The sequence below is a fragment of the Gadus morhua genome, chromosome 9 (genome assembly GCF_902167405.1).
Source record: "Gadus morhua chromosome 9, gadMor3.0, whole genome shotgun sequence".
Classification (NCBI taxonomy): domain Eukaryota; kingdom Metazoa; phylum Chordata; class Actinopteri; order Gadiformes; family Gadidae; genus Gadus; species Gadus morhua.
This window is the reverse complement of record NC_044056.1, coordinates 10,340,256-10,366,856: the sequence shown is the minus strand read 5'-3', so window position 1 is coordinate 10,366,856 and position 26,601 is coordinate 10,340,256. Positions and strand designations below refer to the sequence as shown.

At 49.7% G+C, this 26,601-nt stretch overlaps 1 protein-coding gene across 6 annotated transcripts in view; it reads left to right on the top strand.

Annotated features, from left to right (window-relative positions):
* Positions 1-26,267, top strand: part of man2a2 (mannosidase, alpha, class 2A, member 2) — a 35,569-nt gene extending 9,302 nt beyond the window's left edge. For all 6 annotated transcript variants that reach the window (XM_030365713.1, XM_030365712.1, XM_030365711.1 and 3 more), the window contains exons 6-23: positions 104-231; positions 468-641; positions 2,245-2,431; positions 5,215-5,392; positions 6,326-6,528; positions 7,393-7,575; positions 8,636-8,750; positions 9,480-9,550; positions 10,715-10,880; positions 11,825-12,061; positions 13,442-13,564; positions 14,272-14,386; positions 15,233-15,366; positions 16,129-16,270; positions 17,289-17,422; positions 21,500-21,694; positions 23,239-23,352; positions 24,025-26,267. In XM_030365713.1, the coding sequence (XP_030221573.1) occupies positions 104-231; positions 468-641; positions 2,245-2,431; positions 5,215-5,392; positions 6,326-6,528; positions 7,393-7,575; positions 8,636-8,750; positions 9,480-9,550; positions 10,715-10,880; positions 11,825-12,061; positions 13,442-13,564; positions 14,272-14,386; positions 15,233-15,366; positions 16,129-16,270; positions 17,289-17,422; positions 21,500-21,694; positions 23,239-23,352; positions 24,025-24,177 (2,752 nt within the window). In that variant the 3' untranslated portion in view covers positions 24,178-26,267. The remainder of the gene's footprint in view (positions 1-103; positions 232-467; positions 642-2,244; positions 2,432-5,214; positions 5,393-6,325; positions 6,529-7,392; positions 7,576-8,635; positions 8,751-9,479; positions 9,551-10,714; positions 10,881-11,824; positions 12,062-13,441; positions 13,565-14,271; positions 14,387-15,232; positions 15,367-16,128; positions 16,271-17,288; positions 17,423-21,499; positions 21,695-23,238; positions 23,353-24,024) is intronic.
* The last annotated feature ends 334 nt before the right edge of the window (positions 26,268-26,601 follow it).

The following is a 26,601-nucleotide window of genomic DNA, read 5'->3' as shown; positions in this document are numbered from 1 at the left end:
GTGCAGCCCTTTGAGACTGTGATTATAACTGATTAAGGGCTAATCAAACATAATGACTTGAAAATTGAGATGCCACCTTGTTGTCCAAATGTTCCTCCGACAGACTGGTGAAGTCGGGCCAGCTGGAGATCGTTACTGGTGGATGGGTGATGACAGACGAGGCAAACGCGCATTACTTTGCCATGCTAGACCAGCTCATCGAAGGACACCAGTGGCTGGAGACCAATCTGGGTATGGCCCTTGCGTACGGCTTTTCTATATCGCTGCGGCGCAATCATTTTCCCACGCCACTCCCTGTAACTATACATTCATCAGCCTGTGCTGTGCAATTCAGCTTTTCCGTGTAATATTATGATTGTATTTCGTTGTGATCTGAATGTGTCCCTTCCTGAGCCATGCGCCTTGAGTAGCAGCTGTAAGGAAATGCATGTTCTCAGTTTGTGTACGTTTTATCTTACATTGCCTAGGTGTGAAGCCCCAGTCAGGGTGGGCCATCGACCCCTTCGGCCACAGCGCTACCATGGCCTACCTGCTGAAGAAGGCCAACCTGACCAGCATGCTGATCCAGAGGGTCCATTACTCCATCAAGAAACACTTTGCTTCAACGCGCAGCCTGGAGTTCATGTGGAGGCAGTCCTGGGGTGAGTGGCTCCCTGAGGCTGGCTCCCCAACCCTAACCCTAACCCTTACCCCACACAACACAGCCCTGGCCCTAAGCCTAGCCCCGAGGTTAAACGCTGCAGCCCAGCAACGATAAGTTGACAAGAAGGGCCGTGGATAGGGGGTGAGAGGCGTTCGCTCATCTCCAAGCATGTATTGTTGAGGGCATTCATGCCAACCTCCCTTGGAACACTTTTCCCAGTCCCAGTTCAGTAACACTTGCTTTGTCGCACCGAATACGAAGCACCAAGTGGGAGATTTAGTGTGCTAATATTCATAGTGCCGTTGTAAAATGATAAACCCGGTGACACACTAAATAGTGACGGATGCCCGGCGCAGATCCTGTCTGTTCATCCTGTTCTGCCTCCTGTCACAGCCCCCCTTTTAATTAAATGCGGGGGCTCCTACACTCAGACTGCTCCAGGGAGCGCTGAAGCCATATCACTCCTCAGCTGCCACGATTACCCCGGTCATAAACTGCTGTTCAAACCCCACTCCGACATCTACTTCCTCATCGCTGTCATTAGAACTACTTTACCTCTGAAAGCCGGTGTCACTCCGTGTCATCATCACGGATGGCCTTTTTACCAGGGAGATATCAGTGTTTCATCGGTCCCCTTCTCCCTGAGCATCAGGGTGACGGGAGCAAGTGAGCTGTCGTGTTGCTTCACCCACAATTGTATGGAAACGGAGAATCGGTTCTTGCTTTTGACCTTGAGTTAAAAACGTAATAAGTAATTCTAAAATAAGTCACATTTTCGTGCATCATATTTTGTCTGTTTAAATCCATGGTCTCTGACTGAACTGTGTGAGAGCCAAATTGCATAACAGAATAGTATTACAAACATGATACACAAACATTGACCTCAAGTTAAAAAGTTAATAAGTAATTTGAAAATAAGTTACATTTTTCTTACTTTGTTTCTCTTAAATCCAGGTGTCCCGAGCTAACTGTGTGAGAGCCAAATTGCAAAACTCAGTTGTACAAACATGGAATAAATCTTAAGGGGGGGGGGGGGGGGGGTTAAAACGACTCATTATGCCGCTTGCTCGGGTAATTGTTTACTGGTCAAGGTATTAGGTGTCGATTGCTCTCCACCTTCCTAATGGTGAGTCATTCCCTTCTGCAACGCGGTGCGTTTTGGCCGACGCAGAACCAGCCTAGCCCCTTAGAGTCCTTCTAGAAAGAACGGACATGTCGAAGGACATGCAGCGCTTCAGACGTTTCTATTATGTTTGTTTTAAAACATATGGATAACTTAGCAACGGCGTGACACAAGAAGGTTGAGACATTGATATTCATTTTAACTCTGATTTATTACAGGAAAATTTTATAAGTTACACTTAACAGGTGCCGTAGAGCGCCCCCTAAGGCATGGGAGTACCAATGCATTCTGTTGACTATCCATTGCGTACTTAAGTTTCCAACTACATGGCTTGAATTTTTCTTCCCGCTTCTTATCTCCCCAATTACCCCGTAACGACGAATTTCAAGTCGAGCTGATTCTCCGAAGCCACAAAAACCTTTCACTTGAACATTCATCTATTTATTTTTCCACTTTCTTCTTCTCTCCCACCCCGCAGACAAATCGTCGGACTCTGACATCTTCTGCCACATGATGCCCTTCTACAGCTACGACGTGCCCCATACCTGTGGGCCCGACCCGAAGGTGTGCTGCCAATTCGACTTCAAGAGGCTACCGGGGGGCCGGGTCAACTGCCCCTGGAAGGTGCCCCCCAAGGCCGTGGTGGAGGCCAACGTAGAGGAGAGGTGAGCAGGGCTTCTGTTGGGGCCGTTTGCGCCGTAGCCTTGTTGGGAGACCGTCCTGACGACGTCCATACTTGTGTTGCGTAATAAATATCGGCCTGGCCTCGGCTGGGCAGTCATTGACTTCCAAATATAGGCGCGGAATTCACATTGTCGAAAAAACTGGGGGGTGTGTGTGTGTGTGTGTGTGTGTGTGTGTGTGTGTGTGTGTGTGTGTGTGTGTGTGAAAATAGTACTTGGCATTGTGTAGAACTTTATCCTTGCTATCTTGTTGTCTACAGGGAAGTGGTTAGTGCTTGGCACTTGGTTCTATGAACATCCCTACTGCACCGACAGCGATATATTGTTTCTCTTTCTTCTGACAAAGAAGACTTATTGTAAGTTGTTTTGGATAAAAGCGTCTGCTAAATGTAAATCCAAATGGCAGCACAGTGCTTCTTGTTCATCATAGAGAGAGAGTTCCTCCCCCTAGTTAAGATTGTTGTCTTTCAACGGGTATGAAGAAACAAAGGTCAGCAGAGTGAAACTTAATGTGAACCCACAATATTGAAGAAGTCTGACTGAGTGAGCCCCCGTGGTTAAAATATATATCAGGAGTAGGCAAATATTTGTGGTGATCTTGCAGCATTTCCTTCATGTAAGATATGTTAGATGTGTGATGTTGTCAATGCACTAGGTGGACCTAGTCTGTGTTTGTATTTATTTACGTATTTATGCTAAATATTGTCTGTGGCTACACACACACACACACACACACACACACACACCACTTACGCATGCTTCGGTTGAAGTACTATTCGTGGAAACTTCACAATATTGCGAAACCATTACTAATGCATTTTACCTAGCTGTCTCCTGCCCGTCGTTTCGTCTGATTGCCTGCAGTGGCAAACTTGACCTTTTAACACAATGGATGAATCCCTTGAATGAAAAGTATTTTCCTCTGCAAAAGTAATACAATATTAATACGGGAGAGCTAAACACCAAAAGAACGGTTGAATGTGGCGAAGGGGAGTCTCAAGTCCCCGAGTACTTCATCAAGGACAAAGGATCAACACTTTGCTGGAGTTGTTCCGACCGATGAATGACTGAAGTTCTTCTCGTCCAACGTGTTGTGTTGGACGAATGGTTTGAAGCGTGTGGATACTCTTGAGTCGGAGGGGTCTGCCAGTGCACACATCATGCTGTTACAGTTAGAGGAACAGCAGGGGACCAAAACAAAATGAACACATCGGGGCCCCCCAGATACCAGGAAGCAAAACTTTCCTCACTTTCTGCTGAATGTGTTTTCGCTCGAGGCCCGCTTCCTACCAGATGGGCTGATACAAAAACATGTGCGAGCTGCCAGGAATCCTCTCGGTACAAAAGTATTTAAAGTCAATCTTGACCTGAAAAGATTCACAGACTGTTGTTAGGTACAGCACTGAGCTATTGCATCTGCTGTGGAGGACCAGGAAGCTGCCAAACTATTGGAGAATTGAGTCCAAATTGTATTCACTATGAGAGTGTTAGGTGGTGAATGTTGACCATGTTTTATTAAGGTGACTGTTGCTTTTTCTGCAGGGTTTATTGATGTGCGGGTTTTTTTTTTATTTTGGAGGAAGCCCAGACTCTGCTGTCTCCCCCATGAAGTGCTTCTAACATCAGTATCAGATCAGTAGTTCTGCTGTTACATAGCAGGACTGCTTGATCAAGAGTTCTGCTGTAACACAGTAGGACTGCTGGATCAGAGGTTCTGCTGTAACATAGTGGGACTGCAGCTGGATCAGAGGTTCTGCTGTAACATAGATGGACTGCTGGTTTAGAAGTTCAGCTGTAACACAATAGGACTGCTGGATCAGAAGTTCTGCTAAAACTTAGTAGGACTGCTGGATGAGAAATGTGTGTGTGTGTGTATCTGCCTGTGTCTGTGCCTGCCTGCTTGCTTGCCATGTACCCAGATGGCCCTAGAGGAGATGCAGTGTTTGTTCTGCTATTACTCACTTTCCCTCTGAGGGGGGGCTTGCACATTCCCACGGTGACCCAGTTGTCATGTTCTAAGTTGATTCAGATAACCACATAACGAGTACGGAGTGCGCAAATTTCCTTCTCTCCCCACGGTTCATTTGAGTCCGTCTCCCATCGGAGGTCACCCTCCATGGCGTGGCAGGCACTTAATGTACCCACTTATTGTATGTGGTACGTCCTGGCACTTAATGTACCCACTTTTTGTATGTGGTACGTACTGGCACTTAATGTACCCACTTTTTGTATGTGGTACGTACTGGCACTTAATGTACCCACTTTTTGTGTGTGGTACGTCCTGGCACTTAATGTACCCACTTATTGTATGTGGTACGTCCTGGCACTTAATGTACCCACTTATTGTATGTGGTACGTCCTGGCACTTAATGTGCGCACCTATTTTATGTGGTACGTCCTCGCACTTAATGTACGCACTTATTGTATGTGGTACGGCCTGGCACTTAATGTACGCACTTCCTCGCACTAAATGTATGTGATACGTCCTGGCACATAATTAACCTAGCGATTGTTAGTGCTTGGTACTTGTTTCTATGAACGCCCTTACGGTAGCGACAGCGATGTATGGTTTCTCTTTCTTCTGACAAATGTACTTTTGCAAGTTGCAAGTCGCTTTGGATATAAGCGTCTGCTGAATTCCCTAAATGTAAATGTAAGCCTCTGAGCTAAAAGCCCTGCCGCCTGGTAACTTCTGCTTCCTCTCTCTCCCTCTCCCTCTCCCTCTCCCCCTCTCCCTCCCTCTCCCTCCTGTCCAACCCACACAGAGCAAACCTACTGCTGGACCAGTACCGCAAGAAGTCCAAGCTGTTCCGCAGCAAAGTGCTCCTGGTTCCCCTGGGCGATGATTTCCGCTACGACATGGCTCTGGAATGGGACCAGCAGTTCTCCAACTACCAGCGGCTCTTCGACTACATGAACGCCCACCCCCAGATGCACGTCAAGGTAATGAATAGGACTGGGAATCACAGGGTACCTCATGATACGATACATGGCCCACCATTGCGATAATATCGTGATACAGCGATTCGGCGTAAAGCAATGTGTTTGTATACAATCCTCGATACATCACAATATGTGTCTTAACCATGAATACAAAATGACTGTAAAGGTAAATTGCTGGATTTCTGTCTTTATTCGGGGTCCAAAATGAGTTTTTCAATTTCTCGTCTTTGGATAGTTGACTACCATTCAAGTTCCCTCGTTAATGTGGTTAGCTCCACAAGTAATGAAGACACACTCTTCTCGTTGTCCACGCTGAGCGCCTCTAGGGCTCTGGATGGGGTGGAGCCGCATCATGATGGACTCTTATCAGTTCCCACGAGTCTCACTGTCTAGGATTAATAAAGGACCCTCTTTATTTGATCGAGTAAGATGGCGTGTCCTCTTTGCGTAGGAGTGAATATGCTTTTGTTGGCTTATGTGAGATATCACTCAAGCAGATCAGGGAATGTGGAGGAGAAAGGAGAAGGTTAAATGCTCTGTGCTTCTAAACAAACACTGTGTAATGCACTCTCTGTACTGTATCAGGGCCATAAGTCAAGCCCACCTGTCGTGTTAGCTTAATGGCGTCACAACCTCTTTTATTTCAATGAATCTCCATCTTGAGTAAAGAGGGAGGCACAACGTCTTCTGATGGGAAAGGTTAAACAATCATACTCTTTGTTTGTCTCGCTCTTCCCTCTTTCTTCACTCCTTCTTACTCTAACCTCTCTCTCTCTCGCTCCCTCTCTCTCTGTCTGTCTGTGTCTCTCTTTCTCTCTGTCTTTTTGGTCTCACTCACTCACTCACTCACTCACTCACTCACTCACTCACTCACTCACTCACTCACCCACTCACTCCTTCCCTCATATATTCTGGGTCTCCCCCTCCCACCAGGCCCAGTTCGGGACCCTGTCGGAGTACTTCTCAGCAGTGTACAAGGCTGGGGGCGTGGCCCAGGGGGCGCGGCCCGCAGACTTCCCGGTGCTCAGCGGAGACTTCTTCGCCTACGCCGACCGCGAGGACCACTACTGGACGGGCTACTTCACCTCCAGGCCCTTCTACAAGAGCCTGGACCGCGTGCTGGAGTCTCACCTCAGGTTGGGACCACGGCGGCACACCGCCCTGTCTTTCAGTGCTAGCACGGTTGTGGCCAATGGCGTTGTACAAGCTGTTCTTTCCAGCCAATGATGCTGATGACCGCCCGGTGGTGGGCCAATCAGTGACTCCGGTTGGAGATGTCCCGCCTCTTGTCGTTATTATCATTTTAATAGAGCGCAATTTTCTTTGGATGCCAAACAGACAAAAGTTCAACATCCCTTGAGGCTTAATAACTTTAATAACTGTATGCCATTATGTGTGACGTTCGAGTATAACAATAACAAATACCCATCACAGTTTAATCCACAAATAATAATTAATTGCAGCCCGAGGTGGTGCAGTGATGGAATGAGCATTTAATGGCACCGCATCCCCTCCGCAGCAGAGCGGGGAAGGCTCAGACTTGATAGGAATTGACATGTTTGCAGACGTGTTTGCAGGGCCAGTCGGGCTCCTGTCCAACACAGCGACCAGACACTATATCGGCCCTGTGATTAGCAGGCCGGCCTGTTTAATGACACGAGTCGCAGCGAGATGAGCCATTATCACGTTCCCGTAATGTCGGTGCTGTTGACAGGACCGACAGGCAGCGGTGTGTTTGGGGGGAGGGAGGGGGGGCGGGCGGGGGGGGAGTGCAGGGAAAAGTGTAGCCTAGGTCGGCGCAATACCCGATGCTTACCCTAAACAGGAGATAATGGGGCTCCAAATAAATGGCCACTCACTGGTAGGGGCAAGCACCCCTTCGGTCACACTCTAGTGTGTGTGTGTGTGTGTGTGGGGGGGGGGGGGGGGGGGGGGGGGGGTCACCTTCACGTGACCGGGGGCCTGAACGTTGTCTCTGACCTCTGACCTCTTACCTCCAGGGGTGCGGAGATCCTGTACAGCCTGGCGCTGGGCCACGCCCGTCACGCGGCCATGGAGGGCCGCTACCCGGTGGCGGACTACGCCCTGCTGGTGGACGCCCGGCGCACCGTGGCCCTGTTTCAGCACCACGACGCCATCACCGGCACGGCCAAGGAGAACGTGGTGGTGGACTACGGCGCCAGGTGACGCTCTATGTTTACATTCAGGGCGTTGCATGGACTGCAATTATGCTGCGCTGTTCTAACCAGTGGCCACTCAGAGCGCTTTGCAATACTGCCTCACATTCACCCATTCATGCACACGTTCACACACCGACGGCGGTGTCAGCCACGCAAGGCGACAGGAGCAGACTGGGCGAGGTGTCTCGCTAAGGGACACCTTGACACTCTCGCTAGGAGAAGCCGGGGATTGAACTAGCAACCTTCTAGTTACCAGCCAACCCGCTCTACCTCCTGGGCCACATGCCACCCCTTTAGAAGAGGCATTTCTTCAAAGCGACTTACAATAAGTACGTTTGCCAAAGAAATAGAAAAAACAATATATCGCTGTGGGTGCAGTAAGGTTGTTCATAGAAAAGAGTGCCAAGCACCAACAATCGTTAGGTTAAACCATTCCCTGTATACAACAAAGACAGCTAGGATAAGACGCTGCACGATGCCAAGTACCTCAGGGTAGTAAGTAGTAGGTTCTTGTCTTGATCCCCTTGGCATGGTCAGGATAGTTGCTGTTTCGACTGCTCTAACCTCACATTGCCTCAGCTCCAGGTCAGAGATACATTTCAATGCATCTGCGCCAAAAAAAAAAGAGTCATGGATAAATATGCACATGTATGAAGTGATGTGCACATTTTTAGGACAGTACATGACATGTACAGTCGCTATGCAGCATGTATAAATATCGATGAGGTATGCATATATATGACATGCATGCATAGCTATACAGGGGCTGGAGGGGAAGAAAGCGAGGCTGGGAAGAGAAGGGGCTGGTGTGGGGAGGGCGAGGCGGGAGAGGACGGGGGCTGGTTTGTTCTGGTTGGGGAGACGGATTGATGTTAGTGCCCATGGGCAAGGGATGAAGTGTGAAAGAGAAGAGGAGCTGGGTGCTGCTCCTGACTCTCTCTCTCTCTCTCTCTCTCTCTCTCTCTCTCTCTCTCTCTCTCTCTCTCTCTCTCTCTCTCTCTCTCTCTCTCTCTCTCTCTCTCTCTCTCTCTCTCTCTCTCTTTCTCTTTTCCTCCCCCTGCAGGCTCCTGCGATCTCTCATCGGTCTGAAGCGCGTGATTATCAACGCCGCGCACTTCCTGGTGATGAAGAACAAGGAGTTTTATCGCTTCTACCAGACGGAGCCCTTCCTGGAGACGGTGAGGCCCGCTACCTACTCAGTAGTGTCTGTCAGGGAAAGTGTGTGAGAGATGGTCGCTGCACTCAGGTTCAAGCACTACCGGCTATCTCGGATGAGTTTTATTTTCTTATTTTGTACGAGAAAAACCAGGGCCGTCGTGCTGCAAGGCAGGCTGGCCCTGGGTGCTTTCACACCCAGCTTGTGCCCTTTGTGTGAGGATGCTCTGCCCGGTTTCACCTGGGTTTATTTACGTGTTGGCTCCGGTTACCTCTCAAGCCACATGACATACATGTTGGGTTAACTCTCCCTCCTGGCACATTGCTGCCCTTGGCCCCCTTGAGGCCAGGGCCCTTGATGCCTGGGTCCTTGATCCCCGGGCCCTTGGTTCCCTTGCCCTTGATCACTGGGCCCATGGTGCCCGGCCCCTTGATGCCTGGGCCCTTGATGCCTGGGTCCTTGATGCCTGGGCCCTTGTTACCCGACCGCTTCGCTGCTCCTGCCCACCGTGTCCAGCGCTGCTGGTGAGGGGTTTAAGGCAGGGGTCACATTGAAAGACGTGTCGTATTGTGTTTGACACATTGAGAGTCGTATTGTGTTTGACAGATTGAAAGTCGTATTGTGTTTAACACATTGAAAGTCGTATTGTGTTTAACAGATTGAAAGTCGTATTTTGTTTAACACATTGAAAGTCGTATTGTGTTTGACACATTGAAAGTCGTATTGTGTTTAACACTGCGTCTGTCTGCAGGACGACCGGCGCGCCACGCAGGACTCTCTCCCCCAGAAGACCCTCATCGAGCTGGACTCCACTGGACCCAGGTACCCACAGCTCCACCCACCGCTGGTGATACTCACCACGGCAACGCAGAGTGCTTGAAGTGCTTGGAAACTATTGTGTACAGTTTTAACTTAGTTTCTGAATAACTATTACGACTACCATAAGGACTACTACAAGATAGCACTAACGTGACTACATAGAATGACCGCAATAGCTACGTATTTCTAATGCTTCTATGAATGCCAATACTGCTACAAACAAGGACTGCTGCTAAAACGACCACAACTCCAGAGACTTTAACCTTCTTACACTTGTCTTCTCTTAATGTTTGTCGTATTCTAATAACACAATATGTGTCCATGTGAATATGGACACACTATGGCGTAGATGACCAGGTTGAAGATCATATGAGACTTATTACTTAGCCTGGCATTGCCAGACGAAATGTAAGCTGCATTCAGTATTGAACCTCTCTGTTCATTTTCGATTTCCAACGGGCGCAGACCAAAATACCTCTGGACAAAATACGATAGACCTGCAACCAATCAGCAACATAATGGGTGATGCAGCACTGGGCAACACATTTTTTTTAAACAGATAAGCAGACATAGCAAAATAAACAGATCGTTCTACGGCAGAAGCAGCCAACTTTGTTGTTGTTGTTGTAAAAATATATGGATAGATAGATAATACTTTATTAATCCCCAGAGGGGGATTTCTTGTGTTATAGCACAGCAGCAGTGAAGGAAGAGATACAAGCTATAATACCATACAATATAAACTAGTGTGAAGTAATGCTGAGGAAAAATAAAATAAATGTTAAAAGTCAATGTTATAGTCAGGACAAATAGAACTAACAGGGCAAACCGTACAAACAGTATCAATTAAAAGGGGCAAGAAAAATAATTATTATATATATATATATATATATATATATATATATATATATATATATGTGTGTGTGTGTGTGTGTGTATATCTATTTTTTATAAATGAAGCACTCCCCTGCAACGTCATCGTATTCATCCCTACTCGTATCAGATAAACGGTCGTGATTGGTCAGTTTATGTAGTAACCGGGCAGATATCATGTTGTACGGGAGGGGAGCCAGACCTCGCCACGAGCTGGCGAGATGCACCTGGTTCCCGGGCTCCAGAAGACCAGGGCTGAAGAGTTAACCCGTCACCACCCCCCCCCCCCCCCAGGTACCTGGTGTTGTACAACCCCGTGGAGCAGGAGCGGCTGTGTGCCGTCAGCGTGCTGGTGAACACCGCCCACGTGCGCGTGCTCACGGAGGACGGGCAGACCCTCCCCGTGCAGGTCAGCGCCCAGTGGGCGTCGCCCATCCAGATGAGCTCCGAGGTCTTCAAGGTGAGACTGGGGCGGGCCGTCCAGCGCAGGGCTGGGGTGGCGTGTGTGAAGGGGGCTGTACGAGTTATGTTTGAATGATTGAGGGTTTCAAAAAATCGTATTTTTCGTACCGTATTCTAGTCGAGTCAGGTGTGTTAGTAAATGGAAGGCATCTATAGAGCGGTTTTCTAGCCGGTGGCCACTCAAAGCGCTTTACAATACTGCCTCACATTCACCCATTCATTTACACATTCATTCACACACCACCGTTGAGGACCTGGGGATTGTACTTGCAACCTTCCGGTTAGCAGCTAACCCTCTCTACCTCCTGAGCCACATGCCGCCATTATAGTCCTTATAGTATATTCCTTAATCCCAGTTCCAGTCACACAGGGTCTCACAGACCAGGTTATAGACCTGCTGAAGGGCAAGGGAAACTCTCATGAAGGAGCAACGAAGAAGCCTATTCCAGGGGACGGGTAGGAGGGCAATAGGTGCCAAATAGTGAGAAGTGTAAACAGATTCCACTGTTATTATGCTCTCTACTTTTCTTGGCCAGCGATCGATTCTGCGGCTCCATACACAATATTGACATAACCAAGGGGCTTTATATATATATTTTGGGCTGTGTTTTTCATTTTGTGAGGGGGAGACGAAGCTGCAATAGCCTATTATGAATTTGACAATATGAACTGGCACAGTCTATAATGGAACGACTCTTAAACCCATACAGCCATCGCGGAACAAACAAACTTTTCAAATCTCTTAAGGCTAAGACAATTATTTTAGTCATAGTTTTTTATACGTATGTATTACCTCTTACTTATGCAGTTGTTATGCCCATGAAGCATTTTGTTACTTTAAAAAAAGAATAAAATAACAATACAAAGATGATGATGATGATGATGATGATGACGATGATGATGATGATGAATCCAATGTAAGCCCTGCTCTGTGGTCCGCAGGCCACCTTCATGGCCCGTCTTCCCGCCCTGGGCCTGGCCGTGTTCCACCTGTACAACATGGCGGACTCGCCCATGACGCTTCGCTCCGACACCCTGCTCCGCCTGCCGGGGGCCGGGGTCAGCGCCCGGGCCGTGGACCCTCTGCCCGTCCGCTCCCAGCAGGCCGACCCCCAGCCCTTCTTCATCACCACCCAGTCCCTCACGCTGGGCTTCTCTGGGACCACCGGCCTCCTGGAGGTATGACCCGCTAGCTCTGTTAGCTACAGTAGCTGTATCGGCTACATTAGCTGTATATGCTACATTAGCTACATTAACTGCATTAGTTACATACGCTGCATTAGCTACATAAGCTGTATTCATTACATTAGCTGCAATAGCTAGATAAGCTGTATAAGTTCCATTAGCTACATTAGCTGTATTAGTTAAATTAGATACATTAGCTACATTAGTTACATTAGCTTCATCTGCTGCATCAATAATTAAAAAACAGTATTTGTTTGCCACTGATCAGGAGGCACCTGAAGTTGCCTTACAGTAAATAGAACGATATAAATAGTTAATATCGACTAATAGATGAAAACAATGAAAACGGACGTCGGCTGCGCGCTCTTCTCTGTGGATCCATATTGCATAGGAAGCTTGTAAGCTCCACTTTGATCTCTGCTTGAAGTCTTCTTTAAGAAGTGAAACCACCGCAGCTTGATTTCCCAGAAGGCCCTTCTGGGCTGTTTGATCAGAGATGACATGGCAGTGCCTGCTGCTTCTGTTGCTACCGCAAGCCTGTTTCATCCCTCTCTTCCCGCCTGCTGCCTCACCTTTTAGGGGTCTGTCTCATTCTGGCACACTCCAAAAACTTTCTGTCAAAAAACTAAATCAAAACTAACAAAATTATTCGCAGACATTGAGTTGGCTGCTCTGAGCTCTCCAGGTTTCATCTTGTTGCGTAATTTCCTGCCGATCACCCGAGGGCTGGATCGACCCAGATTGTGTGAGGGGAATAACGAACCACAAGTCAATCTTTTGGGGCCGATACGGTTGATAATGTGAGAGGGTTGTTGAGTAGCAGGCTAAATGGAAACGGTGACAGACCCAAATGAATGATCTTCCATTTGTGACGAGCTAAGGCTGATAGTCCCACAGTGGCCTTGTGTCGATGTTGTATCACTTGATTTGGCTAATGACCTCCTGTCGGCTGTCTCTGCTGATGGCTTCGACTGATTGCCTTTCGTATGCCGTAGTGTCGTGGCTTGATATGAATATTGTAATACTCTGCCAATCCGTATAAAAGTTTAAGAATGCATTGTCCTAAAGCAAAAGGTTATGAACATTCTTTTTTTCACTACTGGCTACATCTTTTTAATTTTACTGAAAATGTGCAAATACATTTCACGTAGTTTGTATTTTAATTTGTAGAGTAGACCAAAAAGTTGTCTGGCTGTCGCCTTGCATGGCTGACTCCGCCATCGGTGTGTGAATGTGTGTATGAATGGGTGACTGTTGCAATATTGTAAAGAACTTTGAGTGGCCACTGGTTAGAAAAGTGCTGTATAAATGTCTGTTAACCATTGACTCAGTATCTCTCTCCATCCTCCTTCCCCGTGTGTTTTACCCATGAAGAGCATCCGCCTGAAGGACGACCCACAGGAAGTGAAGGTCCAGATGCACTTCCTGGTGTACGGCACACGGCCCTCCAAGGACAAGAGCGGGGCCTACCTCTTCCTGCCCGACGGCACGGCAAAGGTGTGCTTATGTTTGGTGTCTCGTCCCATCTCGTTAGTTTGCTATCGATGCTCACTGCAGCCTTGGTTAACAGCAGTGTGCTATACACTGTTGGGAGGGCCCCCCTGGGGAGAGAGGGTTGTCTGTTGTTTAATCTCATTGATTGAATGAAAGAAAGAAGGTAATGAAAGGAAGACACAATAGAGTGTGCCTGGGCTCAGCAGCGGCAGCGGCAGGAGTGGATTGCAGTGGCCCGGTATTGACGGGGTGTCTGTGTTCAGAGCACCCCCGCCATATAGAGCTCACTTCTGTGCTCTTGACCCCTCTCTCTCTCGTTTCTCTGTTCTCCATGTGTCTCACTCTCTGTCTCTATTGATCGTCCTCTCTCTGTGTTGTCTGTCTCTTTCTATATCTTGCTGTCTCTTTCTATATCTTGCTGTCTCAACTCTCTCTGTGTCTGTGTCTGTGTCTGTGTCTGTGTGTGTATCTTTCTTGCCTCCTCTCTGTTTCTCTCCGTCTGTCTCTCTCTGAGTTCTGTCTTTCTCATATTCAAAAGAGCTTGATCACCATGACATTGACAGCGGCCGGAAGCCGACGTCTGGTAAACAGAAGAGAGATAAAGCTGTGCCTGGCCTACATTATTCAGGTGACATCTTACAGGTGAACCAGGAGCTTCTTTATGAACAGTAAGACTTCTCTCTCCTCTCTCCTCTCCTCTCCGCCCCCAGCCCTACGTCCAGAAGGAGCCTCCGGTGGTCCGGGTTGAAGAGGGACCCCTCTTCTCCGAGGTGGTGTCCCACTTCCAGCACTTCCAGCAGACAGTCCGTATCCACAACGTGCCTGGTAAGACCACGCATAGCAACGCCAACGCAGACACGCAAGCGCATGCACGCACAGACAGACTCGCACGCTCGCACACTCACTCGCTCTCGCTTACTTACTCACCCACTCACTCACACACACACACACACACAGACACACTTGCTTGCTCTTGCTCTCATTCCCTCACTCACTCACAGACTCGCTCGTTTTATTTTTTTCGTTTTTGTAGTCTCATTCACTCACTCGGAGAGACACATGCACACACGCACACATGCACACGCACACACGCACACACGCACGCAGCCTCCGTGAGGCCGAACTTGGCGCGGTCACAGGCAGCAGATGGAGCAGTGGGTAGTTTGATTACATGAATTAATTATTTAACCCTCTGAAACTCTCCAATCAAATATTTGATTATGTCTTTCCATCACGTCTATCTGTGCTGCTCTCTCCAAAACATTTCCGTCGCTTTTTCCAAGTGAAACCCTGATTGTGCACTCCGTGCGTCGTGACCTGTTCCTCAAAGTATCCACCAACACCGCCTGCTTTACACCGCCTGCTTAACACCGCCTGCTGTACACCGCCTGCTGTACACCGCCTTCTTTTCGCCTGCTGAACGCCATGTGGGGCTCTCGAAACGCGGAAATTAAACTCAAGAGTTTTGCTTCCACATATCACCTATAACGGATGACAAAAAGACGTGAAACCTGGGTTTTAACATGAAGTGAGCACGCCCCACTGGCCCCAGGCACCTCGTCCCGTATCCTCTTCTACCGCGGGTAGCGAGGTTTCGGGTTTAGTGTCGTCCCCATTGGATGCAGTACATTTACCATTGTATTAAACGTGGGTTTGCGTTGGTCCCTCCAGGCGCGGACGGGCTCTCCGTGGAGCTCAGCACGGCGGTGGACATCCGGGACCAGACCAACAAGGAGCTGGCCATGCGCCTGGTGACGGACATCCAGAGCGGAGACGTCTTCCACACCGACCTCAACGGCTTCCAGGTCAGTCGCTCACGAACATCCCGGTTCGCCCCTTCTGATCGGCTGTTTTTTAAACGCAGTGCCGCAGCGCTTCGCACTTTTGTGTAGCTGCGCCGTTTTGGATTGTACGCTCAGAGGGTTCACGGCCTCGTTTGTAAATCACCGGGGATGAAAGCGTGCCAAAGGTAAATGACAACGTAAATGGCAAGCTGTTTACTGTGTCACTCAACGCAGGATATAACGGCTGATCTGACGTCCTGACATACATTCGCCCCAACCCTCATAATCGCCCGCTGGAAGATAGTCTGCGAGGGTGTAATCGTATCGGGATCAGGATCAGGATGAATTAGTAATTAGCCCTCATGTAGGTCGCTGTGGGTTAAAGCGCCTGCTCAACGCAATCAACGCAATCTTAACGTCGTCCTGACTCCCCCCCCTCCTCCCTGTGTTGTGTTATGGCCCTGACTTTGTGCTGTGCGCGTTCTTCTGACCTTCCCATCCACCTAGTGTTGTGTTGTTCCCCTGACCCTCACACCCACCCTGTGTTGTGTTGTTCCTTCTGACCTTCCCATCCATCCTGTGTTTGTGTTGTTGTTTCCCCGACTTTCTGTTGTGTGCGATCCCTGACTTTCCCATCCACCCTATTTTGTGTTATGCGTACCCCTGACTTTGCGTTGAGTCGTTCCCCTGACTTTGTGTTGTGTGGTGCCCCTGACTCTCCCATCCACCCTGTGTTTGTGTTGTGCGCCCCACTGACTTTGTTACGTCGTTCCTGGTCCGTAGATGCAGGCGCGCCGGCAGTTCCTGAAGCTGCCGCTGCAGGCTAACTTCTACCCCATGCCGAGCCAGGCCCTGATCCAGGACAGCCAGCACCGCCTCAGCCTGCACTCGGCCCAGGCCCTGGGCGTGGCCAGCCTGGAGAGCGGTCAGTGGCCCCGCCTCCACAGGGGTTTAGTGATGGGGAACGGGGGGGCTGACCCCATGGGGTTAATGTATGGGCCGCAGGATGTGCTGACAGCATGTCTGCTTCTGCACTTAGCACACAGGCTCTCACGCACACACACACGGACACGGAGACGGACACACACACACACGGACACGGACACACACGCAAGGACACACACGCAAGGACATCACACGCAAGGACATCACACGTAGGATCACGGACACATTCAAGGACATGTAGGATCACGCGCACACATAAACATACACGCATGGACACACACACGCGGCACACACACACGCAAGGTAATGTAGGACCATGCACATTGCACGCACACACACACCACACCACACCACACCACACCACACCACACCACACACACACACACACACACACACAAACACACATGTACAAACGCACGCGCAAGGAAATGTAGCATAATGGGCACTCACACACAACACAGACAGACAGACTCACACACACACATTGACATGTAGAATAACGCGCCCACGCATACACTTAAGCGGTCATAAACAAGACGCTAGGAGCAGTTATCTCCCTGTCTAGCCTGACCAAGGACGTTTCAACAATACCTCATTTGTTGACAATAGAACCAGCAGCGCTTCACGACCAAGTGAATCATTTGGTGTTTATTGAGTCGTGTATTCGTCTATTTAATTGAATAGCCTTATTCCTGAGGTAGAAGTGTGTGTCCCTAAACATACCCTCCAGGAGGCTGATGGCTGTGAGATTTATATATTTAAATTCACAGCAGACAGTGAGCTCCATTTGGTTTGAATGCATGCAGAAAGCAGGGTCTTGTTTCATTATGCTTAGGCTACAGATGTATGTGTGCTTATTTATGTGTGTGTTTTTGAATATCTTTGTGTTTTAAGATAGATAGATAGATAGATAGATAGATAGATATAGATAATTTTTGTGTGTGTATGTGTATTTTTACATTTGTATTAACATACGTGCGTCTGTATGTGCGCCCCAGGCCAGCTGGAGGTGATCCTGGACCGCCGGCTGATGCAGGACGATAACCGTGGTCTGGGCCAGGGCCTGAAGGACAACAAGAAGACCGTCAACCGCTTCCGCCTGCTGCTGGAGCGCAGAGACACCGGCAACGCTGTGAGAACGCAAACACATCTACACTCACATATACACACAACCTCACAGTCACACACACACACACAGCCTTACAGTCACAGACTCGTGCACCCACACACAACCCTACCCTCTCACTCACCCACCTATGCTCTCACTCACACACACACACACACACACACACACACACACACACACACACACACACACACACACACACACACACACACACACACACACACACACACACACACACACACCCCTACACTCACAAAACACCCCCTGCACTTTACAAAATGTAATGAGGCTAAGATGGTTGTGATGCGAGTTGTCATGCTGGACACAGCCTTGCAGAAGGGTTCAGGATCCACCACTGATAACCGTGATACAAGATACCTTTTTTATGTATCAACAAAACGACCTACGGAGAGAACCAACTAAGCAAATGAAAGAGGACCTAAAACGGAACCCTGAGGCACACCACAGGAGAAAGCAGCACTTCCAGACACGTAGGGATCAAGCGAACCAGAAAGAACCTGTCTAGGGCCACGCCCCGATCCATCCACCCACCAGACCTTCAGTCAGGGTTCTGCTGCTGGGGATCTGCAGTGTCAGAAGATGCGCTGAGTTCCAGCAGCACCAAAAGCAGAGCCTTCAGCACATCAGTAGACATCATTATCTCATGGGAGGCTCAGAGCAGCACTGTTTCCGTGGAACGCTTCTGACGGAAACCAGATTGGAATTGATCTACAATGTTGTGTGCAGTCGACTGTCAGTGGGCTGTCGCACAACCGTTTTCTTAAATCTTTGTAAGATTGAAGGCAACTTAGAAAATAGGCCTTCTAGTGTTTCGGAAGTGATGATCAAGGTTGGTTTGCTTCAAAGTGAGCTGAGTAACTGGCATGTTTAAAATAATACGGGACACAGCTGCATTGCATGGAGCTATTAAAAATGGAGACCAGGATTTGAGCAAGACGCCCACAAAAGTTTTTAAAGCAGGAAAGTCAATAACCCTTCCCAGCAGGGCATTGGGAACGGTTCCTGACGCACACATCAACGAGGATGTGCAGGGAGATGGGAGAGAAACTGCCCAAAACAGATGGATAAGCAGAGAAGGGAATAGAGTTAATGATTCTTCTGCCCTGCCATCTCAAATCCTTTCCACAGAGAAAGAGAGAGAGAGTGACTGCGATGCTTATTGCAAAAGGCTGGCATGTCAGGAGGTGATGGAGCGACAGACCGGTTATTGGTGTGCAGAAAGGACTTTGGCGTTGCGTTTGCCGGAGGTGGTTAGGTTAGCTGAGTAAGAAGCCCTGGTGACCTGCACCGTGTTGTTAGACTCCGTTATAAGCTCTGTGTGGTGGAGGCGGTGAACATGGAGTGTGATGGAGTTACACAGTCACTCTGCCACCCCGGACATAAGGAATTTTTTCATTAAACCAAGGGCCGGATTGAAGGGGGGAGCAATTCTTACTAGGATCTATCTCATCCAAAGCGATGTAGCAATGTGTGTTAAAGGGGTGGACAGAATTAGTGATATCAGCCTTAGGAGACAACACTGCATCGGGTGCAGCGTTGTCACAGAAAAACTGTCATGTGACGTTGGTCTGTGTGTTTTTGTCTGACTTTCAGTCTTTGTTTGTGTTTCCCTACTCACCGACCCTAGTGTCATGTGACCTGGATTACATGTAATTTTTCTGTGTGTTGGGGTATCTACACACCGACCCTAGGGTCATGTGACCTGGTTTACATGTAGTGGTTCTATGTATGTGTGTGTGTGACTCAGCTCACCACCCGTGACGTGGCTCCCACGTAGCTCACACGTCGTGTCATTTCCAACGTGCTTTGTGCCGCTGCGCTGACGTCAGCAGAGGCTCTAAACCGCGGGCTCCTGAGCTCTGAACAAAGCCAGCGTATCGGCTGCTGCTCGGGGGCCGATTATCCATCAGGCAGCGGCTGTATTCATGTATTCAGAGCAGCCCTGCATGACTGACAGAGGAACCGTAGAGCTGGCTGTCGCCTCATATTTGTTCACCGATATTAAATAGCGTTTGTGTTTTCGTGACCTCTGACAGGAGATTTACCGGCACAATGCCCTTATTGTTGCAATGCGCTCAATCACTGCATCGCAGGGAAGATACACATATTGTATCGCACTAAAATGCCAATCAAGACTGAATTAAATCGTTTCACAATCCAATTGGGCCGTGGTGGCCTGTGTGGTAAATCAGCGCACAACACAACACACGCCAGGGCACTATATAAAATCGTCATAGGCTAAAGAATTATTGTCACAGTTTTACGAGTTAACCTTTCGTACGCATGAGATCAGACTCAGAGACCGGTCGATCCGACCGCAGACTGTGATGAGTCAGTGGGTTTCCGGGACAACCTGCTGACGCACCCTTAGCCCCCGGTGCCGCCCCCACCCCTCACCACCAGACGATAACGGACCTGCTTAACAGGGGGAGAAAGCTCCCGGTTTCTCTCTCTCTCCACGGAGCCCGCCTTTCCTCAATGACCCGTTTGTGGCTGTTCTCTGTTCTCCTCACCGACTTCGCCATCTGTCTCTCCCTTCTCCCCCCACTCTCTCTCTCTACTCTCTACTCTCTACCCTCTGTCCTTTTTCTCTCTCTCTCTCTCTCTGTCTCTGTCTCTGTCTCTGTCTCTGTCTCTGTCTCTGTCTCTCTGTCTCTCTCTGTGTGTGTTTTTCTCCTCTGCGCCATTGACCCCAGAGCCGTCTGCTCGCCAAACTGGTCGCCATGTTTCGCTCGCTCCTCCCTCTGGCCTTGAGGAGGGGCGGGGCTTCAGAGGTAACGTTGTCGCGGCAACCGAGAAGATGCCACTAGTAGGCCACTAGCTCGCTAGTAGCGTTGGTGCTATACTCCCCTTCTCCCACCCAGTCTCCAGGCCTCTCCCCCCCTCAGCCCTCCAGCCAGACATCCTAGTACCCCCCCCCCCCCCCCCCCCCCCCTTTTAATAGTCCCACCTCACGGTGCGATGACAAACGGCGTCGTTTGTCAGGTCGACGGAAACACCTCCTCGCCGTACGTCTGCCTCCTCTATGTACTGGGGACGCTGCTGATATACGGCCGCCTCGCACTGCTTTGTTCATTAAGGGATGATGTAGTGTTATTGAAAGTGCTCTACTGTACCGTGACAACACGCTCCATCACGGCACCCCGCTCCTAAGTAAGTGTGTCGTCCCCCCCCCCCCCCCCCCCCCAGTAGCTCGGCCTCATCGCCACCCCCAGCCTCCCCCCACTAGAGGTAATCGAAGCCCGAAGCCTCCCCAGCTTTACGGTGTTTCCAATGCGTTCTGGAGCAGCTCATACACCTTGTTTAGAAGTTAAAGTCAAAGCAAATGAAGCACTTAAGTCGGGATTCAACAGATAAAGTAGAACTTTATTAATGCCAGCCGGGATATTCCGAGCGTCAGAGCACAGCAGAAAGTACCGCGGTCTGGTGCTGTCATAAAGAAAGGGATAAAAAAAGGATAAAACAAGGGATATGCAAAAAACGTCTATGCAGTGTATCTGTGCACACAGTAAGAGGAGTTGTGCAAATTCGGATAAAAAGATATGTGAAAACACTATGGACTGGAAGCTCCAAACTGATGCTGGTTAAAGCCGCACTGGTTAAGTCTTCCCATTAGCACCTTCTAGTGGCCAGGGTTGTAGCTACACTCATAGCTGTACAAGTTTCAGATGGCTTGATGTGTGTATGGGCTCGTTTTACTCTTGAGGATCGTCAGATATGTTTTAACGGGGTGAACCAACACCTTGAAAAAGCTCAGTAGAACAGCGCAGGATTAAACTGACGTAGAAAGCTTATTTACTGACGTAGAACGCTCGTTAGAGATAGTTAACGCTATGTTGCGCTCGTAAGCATCCGTTAGCGCTCGTTTACAGATGTAGAACGCTCCTTAGCGCTCGTTAACACTGGTTAACGTTTTTTGACGCTCGTTGACGCTAGTAAATGCTGGTTGACCCTAGTTAATGCTTGTTGATGCTCGTTAACGCTCGTTAACGCTCATTAATGCTCATTAGCACTGGTTTTTGCTCCTGACCTAAACCCCTCCCCTTCCTGCCCGGCCGCCAGATGACGGACAGCGGCGCGCCGGCCTTCCCGTCGCTGCTGGGCCACCTGACGGGCGCGGTCCTGAACCACGAGGTGCTGGCGCTGCCCGTGCTGCCCAAGAAGCGTGGCGTGCCGCAGTTGCAGACCTTCTGCCCGCTCAGGGAGCCGCTGCCCTGCGACTTCCACCTGGTCAACCTGCGCAGCGTCGTCAGCCAGGTAGGACTGCCCTCACGCCTTTACCTTTACCTTTACATTTACTTTCAGGATGCTTTCATCCAGAGCGACTTGGATCAGACCTTAGACCAGACCTTAGACCAGATCATAGACCATAGTCCTGACCTTAGACCAGACCATAGACGAGAACTGACCTTAGACCAGACCTTAGATCAGACCACAGTCCATTACATGTACATCTACATTTACGTTCAGCAGACGCTTTTATCCAAAGCGACTTACAATAACTACATTTGTCAGGAGAAAGAGGAACAAACATATATATCGCTGTCCGAGAAGTAAGGATGTTCATAGAACCAAGTACCAGGCACTAATTATAATCACTAGGTTAACCCATTCGCTGTATATAACAAAGGTAGCTAGGATAAGACGCTACACAATGCTAAGTAGTATTTTTAAGTGCAAGGTCGTACAACATGCAATACGTGCGTAAGAGGGGTGTAGGGGGTGGCGGGGGGGACTGTGAGGGTCTTTTGCGTAAAGCTGGTGAGCGTCTCGGCGGTCCATTGGCCGGGTGCTCGTTCCATCACTGCGGTGCCTAAGCAGAACACCCACACCTGTCCTTCATGCACCGCGATAACCCAACACTTTGATTCATTGACCCTCTTTTCCTGGAGCCCCCCCCCACTCCCCTGTTTAAAAATCAATCGCACACACAGCCTTTCATGTGAGGATGTGAGAACGCTGTGTCTCTGATGAGGAGGAACGACTACGGTCTGAACGTGATTAACACGATTGTTGTAAAAATGCGGCAAAAGGACCTACCATCTTTATTCATCAGGTCGTTAAAATGAATTCCCCCGCTCCCCGCCCCCTCCTGTCTGAAGTGGTGATCTCCTCCACGTGTCACGGCCTCTCGGAGCGGCCTGTATGGCACTCAGCAGCACTCTGTTTACTGTACCTCCTCAGGAAACATACCCTGCAACTCCCTTTCTTCGGTCCCCTTTTTAATTCATCTGCCCCCATCGCATTAGCTCATGCCTCCCCCCATGGTCGCCCCTCTTCGCTCCCCCCCCCCCACCCTTTGAGGACCGCTGTGGTACAGCGGCGGGTCCTGACCTGGGAGGGGGAACCACATGTGGGGGCCCCCGATAAGCACAATCCGTCACGGGAGATTACTTCTGAGGCATCGCTATTCTCTGAAACGTTCTTTGAAACGTTCTTTTGATAAACTATCTAAATTGGCCCCTTTGTACATCAACAGTGGGCCTAATGACTCGCAGCCACACCGGCACACTAAGAATAATTTCGTTATCGTGCCGCCGTGCGTGTCGTAGCTCCACCGGGGCGCTGGTGGGGGGGCCCAGAGGTCTCTGAGCCCCACACACGGGGGTCACCAGCCAAACGCAGGTGGTTGACCGCTACTCTGAGGAAGCAATAGTTTCACTCTCATATCGTGTGTGTGTGTGTGTGTGTGTGTGTGTGTGTGTGTGTGTGTGTGTGTGTGTGTGTGTGTGTGTGTGTGTGTGTGTGTGTGTGTGTGTGTGTGTGTGTGTGTGTGTGTGTGTGTGTGTGTGTGTGTGCAGGAGGACCCCAACTCCCCGTCTCCCTACACAGCCATGATCCTGCACCGTAAAGGGATGGACTGCAGCCTGGAGAGTCCGTCTCTGGGCTTCAACTGCTCCACCACGCAGGGACAGGTCCGTACACACAGTCCTCGGAGAACACTTGGATTTATTCCCCCACTGCCGACTGGGAGCAAATGTGTTCACCATGCTTGCTTGCTTCCACCCTGAGCTGCTGATTTCATGGGAACTCGTTTCGCTCTTTTCTCTCTTTTCTCTCCCCCTCTAGACGAGGGAAGTGAATAAAATACCTCTGGAATGTAAATCTCACTCTGTCTCTTTCCCTCTCTCGGTCTCTCTCCGACTCTCGGTCATGTGTTTCTCTGTCTCTCTCTATGTGTTTCTCTCTCTGTCTCTCTTGAGTTTCTCTCTCTATCTCTGTGTTTCGCTGTCTCTCTTTCTGTTTCTCTCCATGTCCTTATGTATCTCTGTCTCTCTCTGTGCTTTTGTCTCCCTCTCTGAGACTCTGTCTCTCTCTCTCTCTCTCTCTGTCACTCTGTGTCTCTCTCGCTCACGCTCTTGCTCTCACTCTCTGTCACTCTGTTGTCTATGTCACTCCTCTCTCTCTCTCTCTCTCTCTCTGTCTCTCTCTCTCTCTCTGTGTGTCACTCTCTGTGTGTGTCACTCTGTTGTCTCCCTGTGTATGCATACTGTGTAAGTATATACAGTGAATAAGCATCCCATTACAGTAAAGCCTCAGCCTTGTCATACTAATCGGCGATCGGCCCTCTCCCCTCCCCCCTCCAGCTGGGCGTGTCGGGCCTGCTGCGGGGCCTGGACCTCCAGCTGCTGCAGCCCGTGTCCCTGACCCTGATGCACAGCGCCCCCCCCCTGGCCAACGACTCCAGCGTCAGCCTGAACCCCATGGAGCTCTCCGCCTTCAAACTCAAGCTGCGCTAAGGACCGCCCCCGGCCCCTCCTCCCCCCCTCCCCTCACCGCCGCCGCCCTCCTCCGTCCTCCACGGCACGCAATAACAGCCCCCGCCGCCCAGACTGCACACGCAGGCTCCTGGCCTCGGGGGGGCCCCCCCCCTGGTGGACATATTTTAAGATGCTGGGGGTCTAGGGGTTGTGGTGGCGGTGGCGGCGACGGTGGTGGTGATGTTTTGGGGTCCTCTGTTTAGGAGCACGAGCAGAACTTCCCTAGAACTAAAGCCCCTGGAGTGGAGCTAGTTCTTACTGGACCCCCCCATGGACCAATTAGAGGCCGGGCGACAGGAAGTGGATCACTGTTTGCTCCGCCCTCCCTTGCGAAGCGGCCAAACCCGTTTGGAATATGCAGCCAATTGTGGAGGAGTAAAAGACTAAAGCGGGCGGAAGTGTTGAAATCTTCTTGGATAATTGTGGGTTATTGTTTCACTGCGATGGTTCCCAGCAGGGGAGGGGGTGCCCTTCAGACCTTCGTGGGCAGGACTTGAACCGACGCGTTGACTTGTTAATCCCCAGACTTAACTACTGAATGTACATACAGCTTCGGGAGACTCCACTGCAGAGTGCAATCACATCGCTCCCTCTCCTTCTTTTTTCTTCATCTCTCGTCCCCCGACCAATTCACGTTCCGTGACGAGGAAGTCACGGGCACACACAGCGTCAAGTTCTAAAATCTGTGAATCGTTTTCTCTTTTTTTTCTTTCCAAAACAAACAAATGATTGTATGAATGTATGACTGTGTGAATGTGTGTTCACTCTTCGAGCCCCTGGGTCCAAAGCTCCGTGGTTTATCCCCGCTCTCTCTGTGTCTGGTGACAGCGACCATTCTTGTTTCTGTCCTCTGGTTTTCATTTGATCCCCCCCCCCCACACCCCTGCCCCCCCCCCCCCCCCCCCCCTGGTCTCAGGAGTCTTGCGATGAATCACTGTCCTTTGTTTTGTTTTTTACTAGCTGTAATTTTAATTTTCTCTGAGGCCATCTGTGTGTTTGTGCAAACGAGAGCCGGCCCAACGTACCGTACCGCAGTATAACAACCAAGGAAGAGAGGATGACCGCTCCCGGGACCGCGTGTCTTTGTTTCTCTCCAGTGTTTCCATGTACGTCCGTGTGCATGTGTGTAGCGGAGGGAGGGAGTCTGTTTCTCAACACCGGGAGGGGAGTAGGGTATGTATTAGGAACCGATCACTCTCAGTTAGGCTGTCCCTTCACAGGGCCAGACCCAAACATGTGCCATTGGTTTTAGTCAGACGTAGCAGCAGTCCTGCTAAAGCTAGCCGGACCCTGAGTCTATTCCACGCCACGGTCGGCCCCCATGGAACAAGCCGCCAGGTGGTATTAATGTTTTAACGTGTGTGTTTACGGTCCACGGTAGTACAGGTCTCATGGCGGTCGTTGATAGGCGGCCGCCCCTCTTTACAGTCCATTTGTAGCCTTCACAGCAGCATTAGCCTTCTTAGGCCTTAGCAACAGTTTGCTGAAGACACACAGACACATAGACTCACACACACATACAGGCACACACACACACACACACACACACACACACACACACACACACACACACACACACACACACACCTCCCCAAGTCCCAGTGCGTCTGTCTAGCACCGTGTCACTGTGGCAGAGCTGCCCACACACCTAATGGGAGGAACGTTGGGTTAACACACCCACAACAGTACTTCACTCACTCATTCACTCTCTCATTCCAGATCCGTGCTATGCATCAGCCAAATCGTTCTTTCACCCACACCATTCCACGCTTAGCACTTTATCGCCCGGCCTCTCATCAACCGCAGTGTCGATATTGCAAACATTTTGTGAAATTTGACTTTTTGCTGGATTCCCCTGTTTCTGATGTCCGTGTGTGTATGTGTGTGTCGGGACGGGAGTGTGTACATCTTGTTTTTATGTGAAATCTTCAGTGTAGCGCTGTTAGTTGGGTTGGACTGTGAAAGACTGAACTCCTTGATATTTATTTTCTCTCTTGACTATCAGTGGAAATAAAGGAATAATTGAACATAAGGGATTGGGATATGAATAAAAGATCTACTGACCAATACTTGTGTCTCCACTCCCTGTTTTCTATTTCATTTACTTTGATCCCGTTTTGACATTTTTAAAGCGTATGCGAACATAAGATCCATCCCAGGCTGATGTGAACTCGGAGTGGACTGTAGGGGGCGCCATTGAGTCAGTGTGAGCGGGACAAAGGGATGGCGAGGACGTTGTGTTTTCTGTGCGATGAACTTGCGCGTCCGGTCCGGACTCCTTCAGCTCCGTGGAGGGCGGCTGATCTTCATAACACACCGATATGAGGAGTTAAACCGCCTGACGAAGAGTTCTTGCTACACCACACACACTTGAGCGGCCTTCCAGTTCAACACACTGTAAAA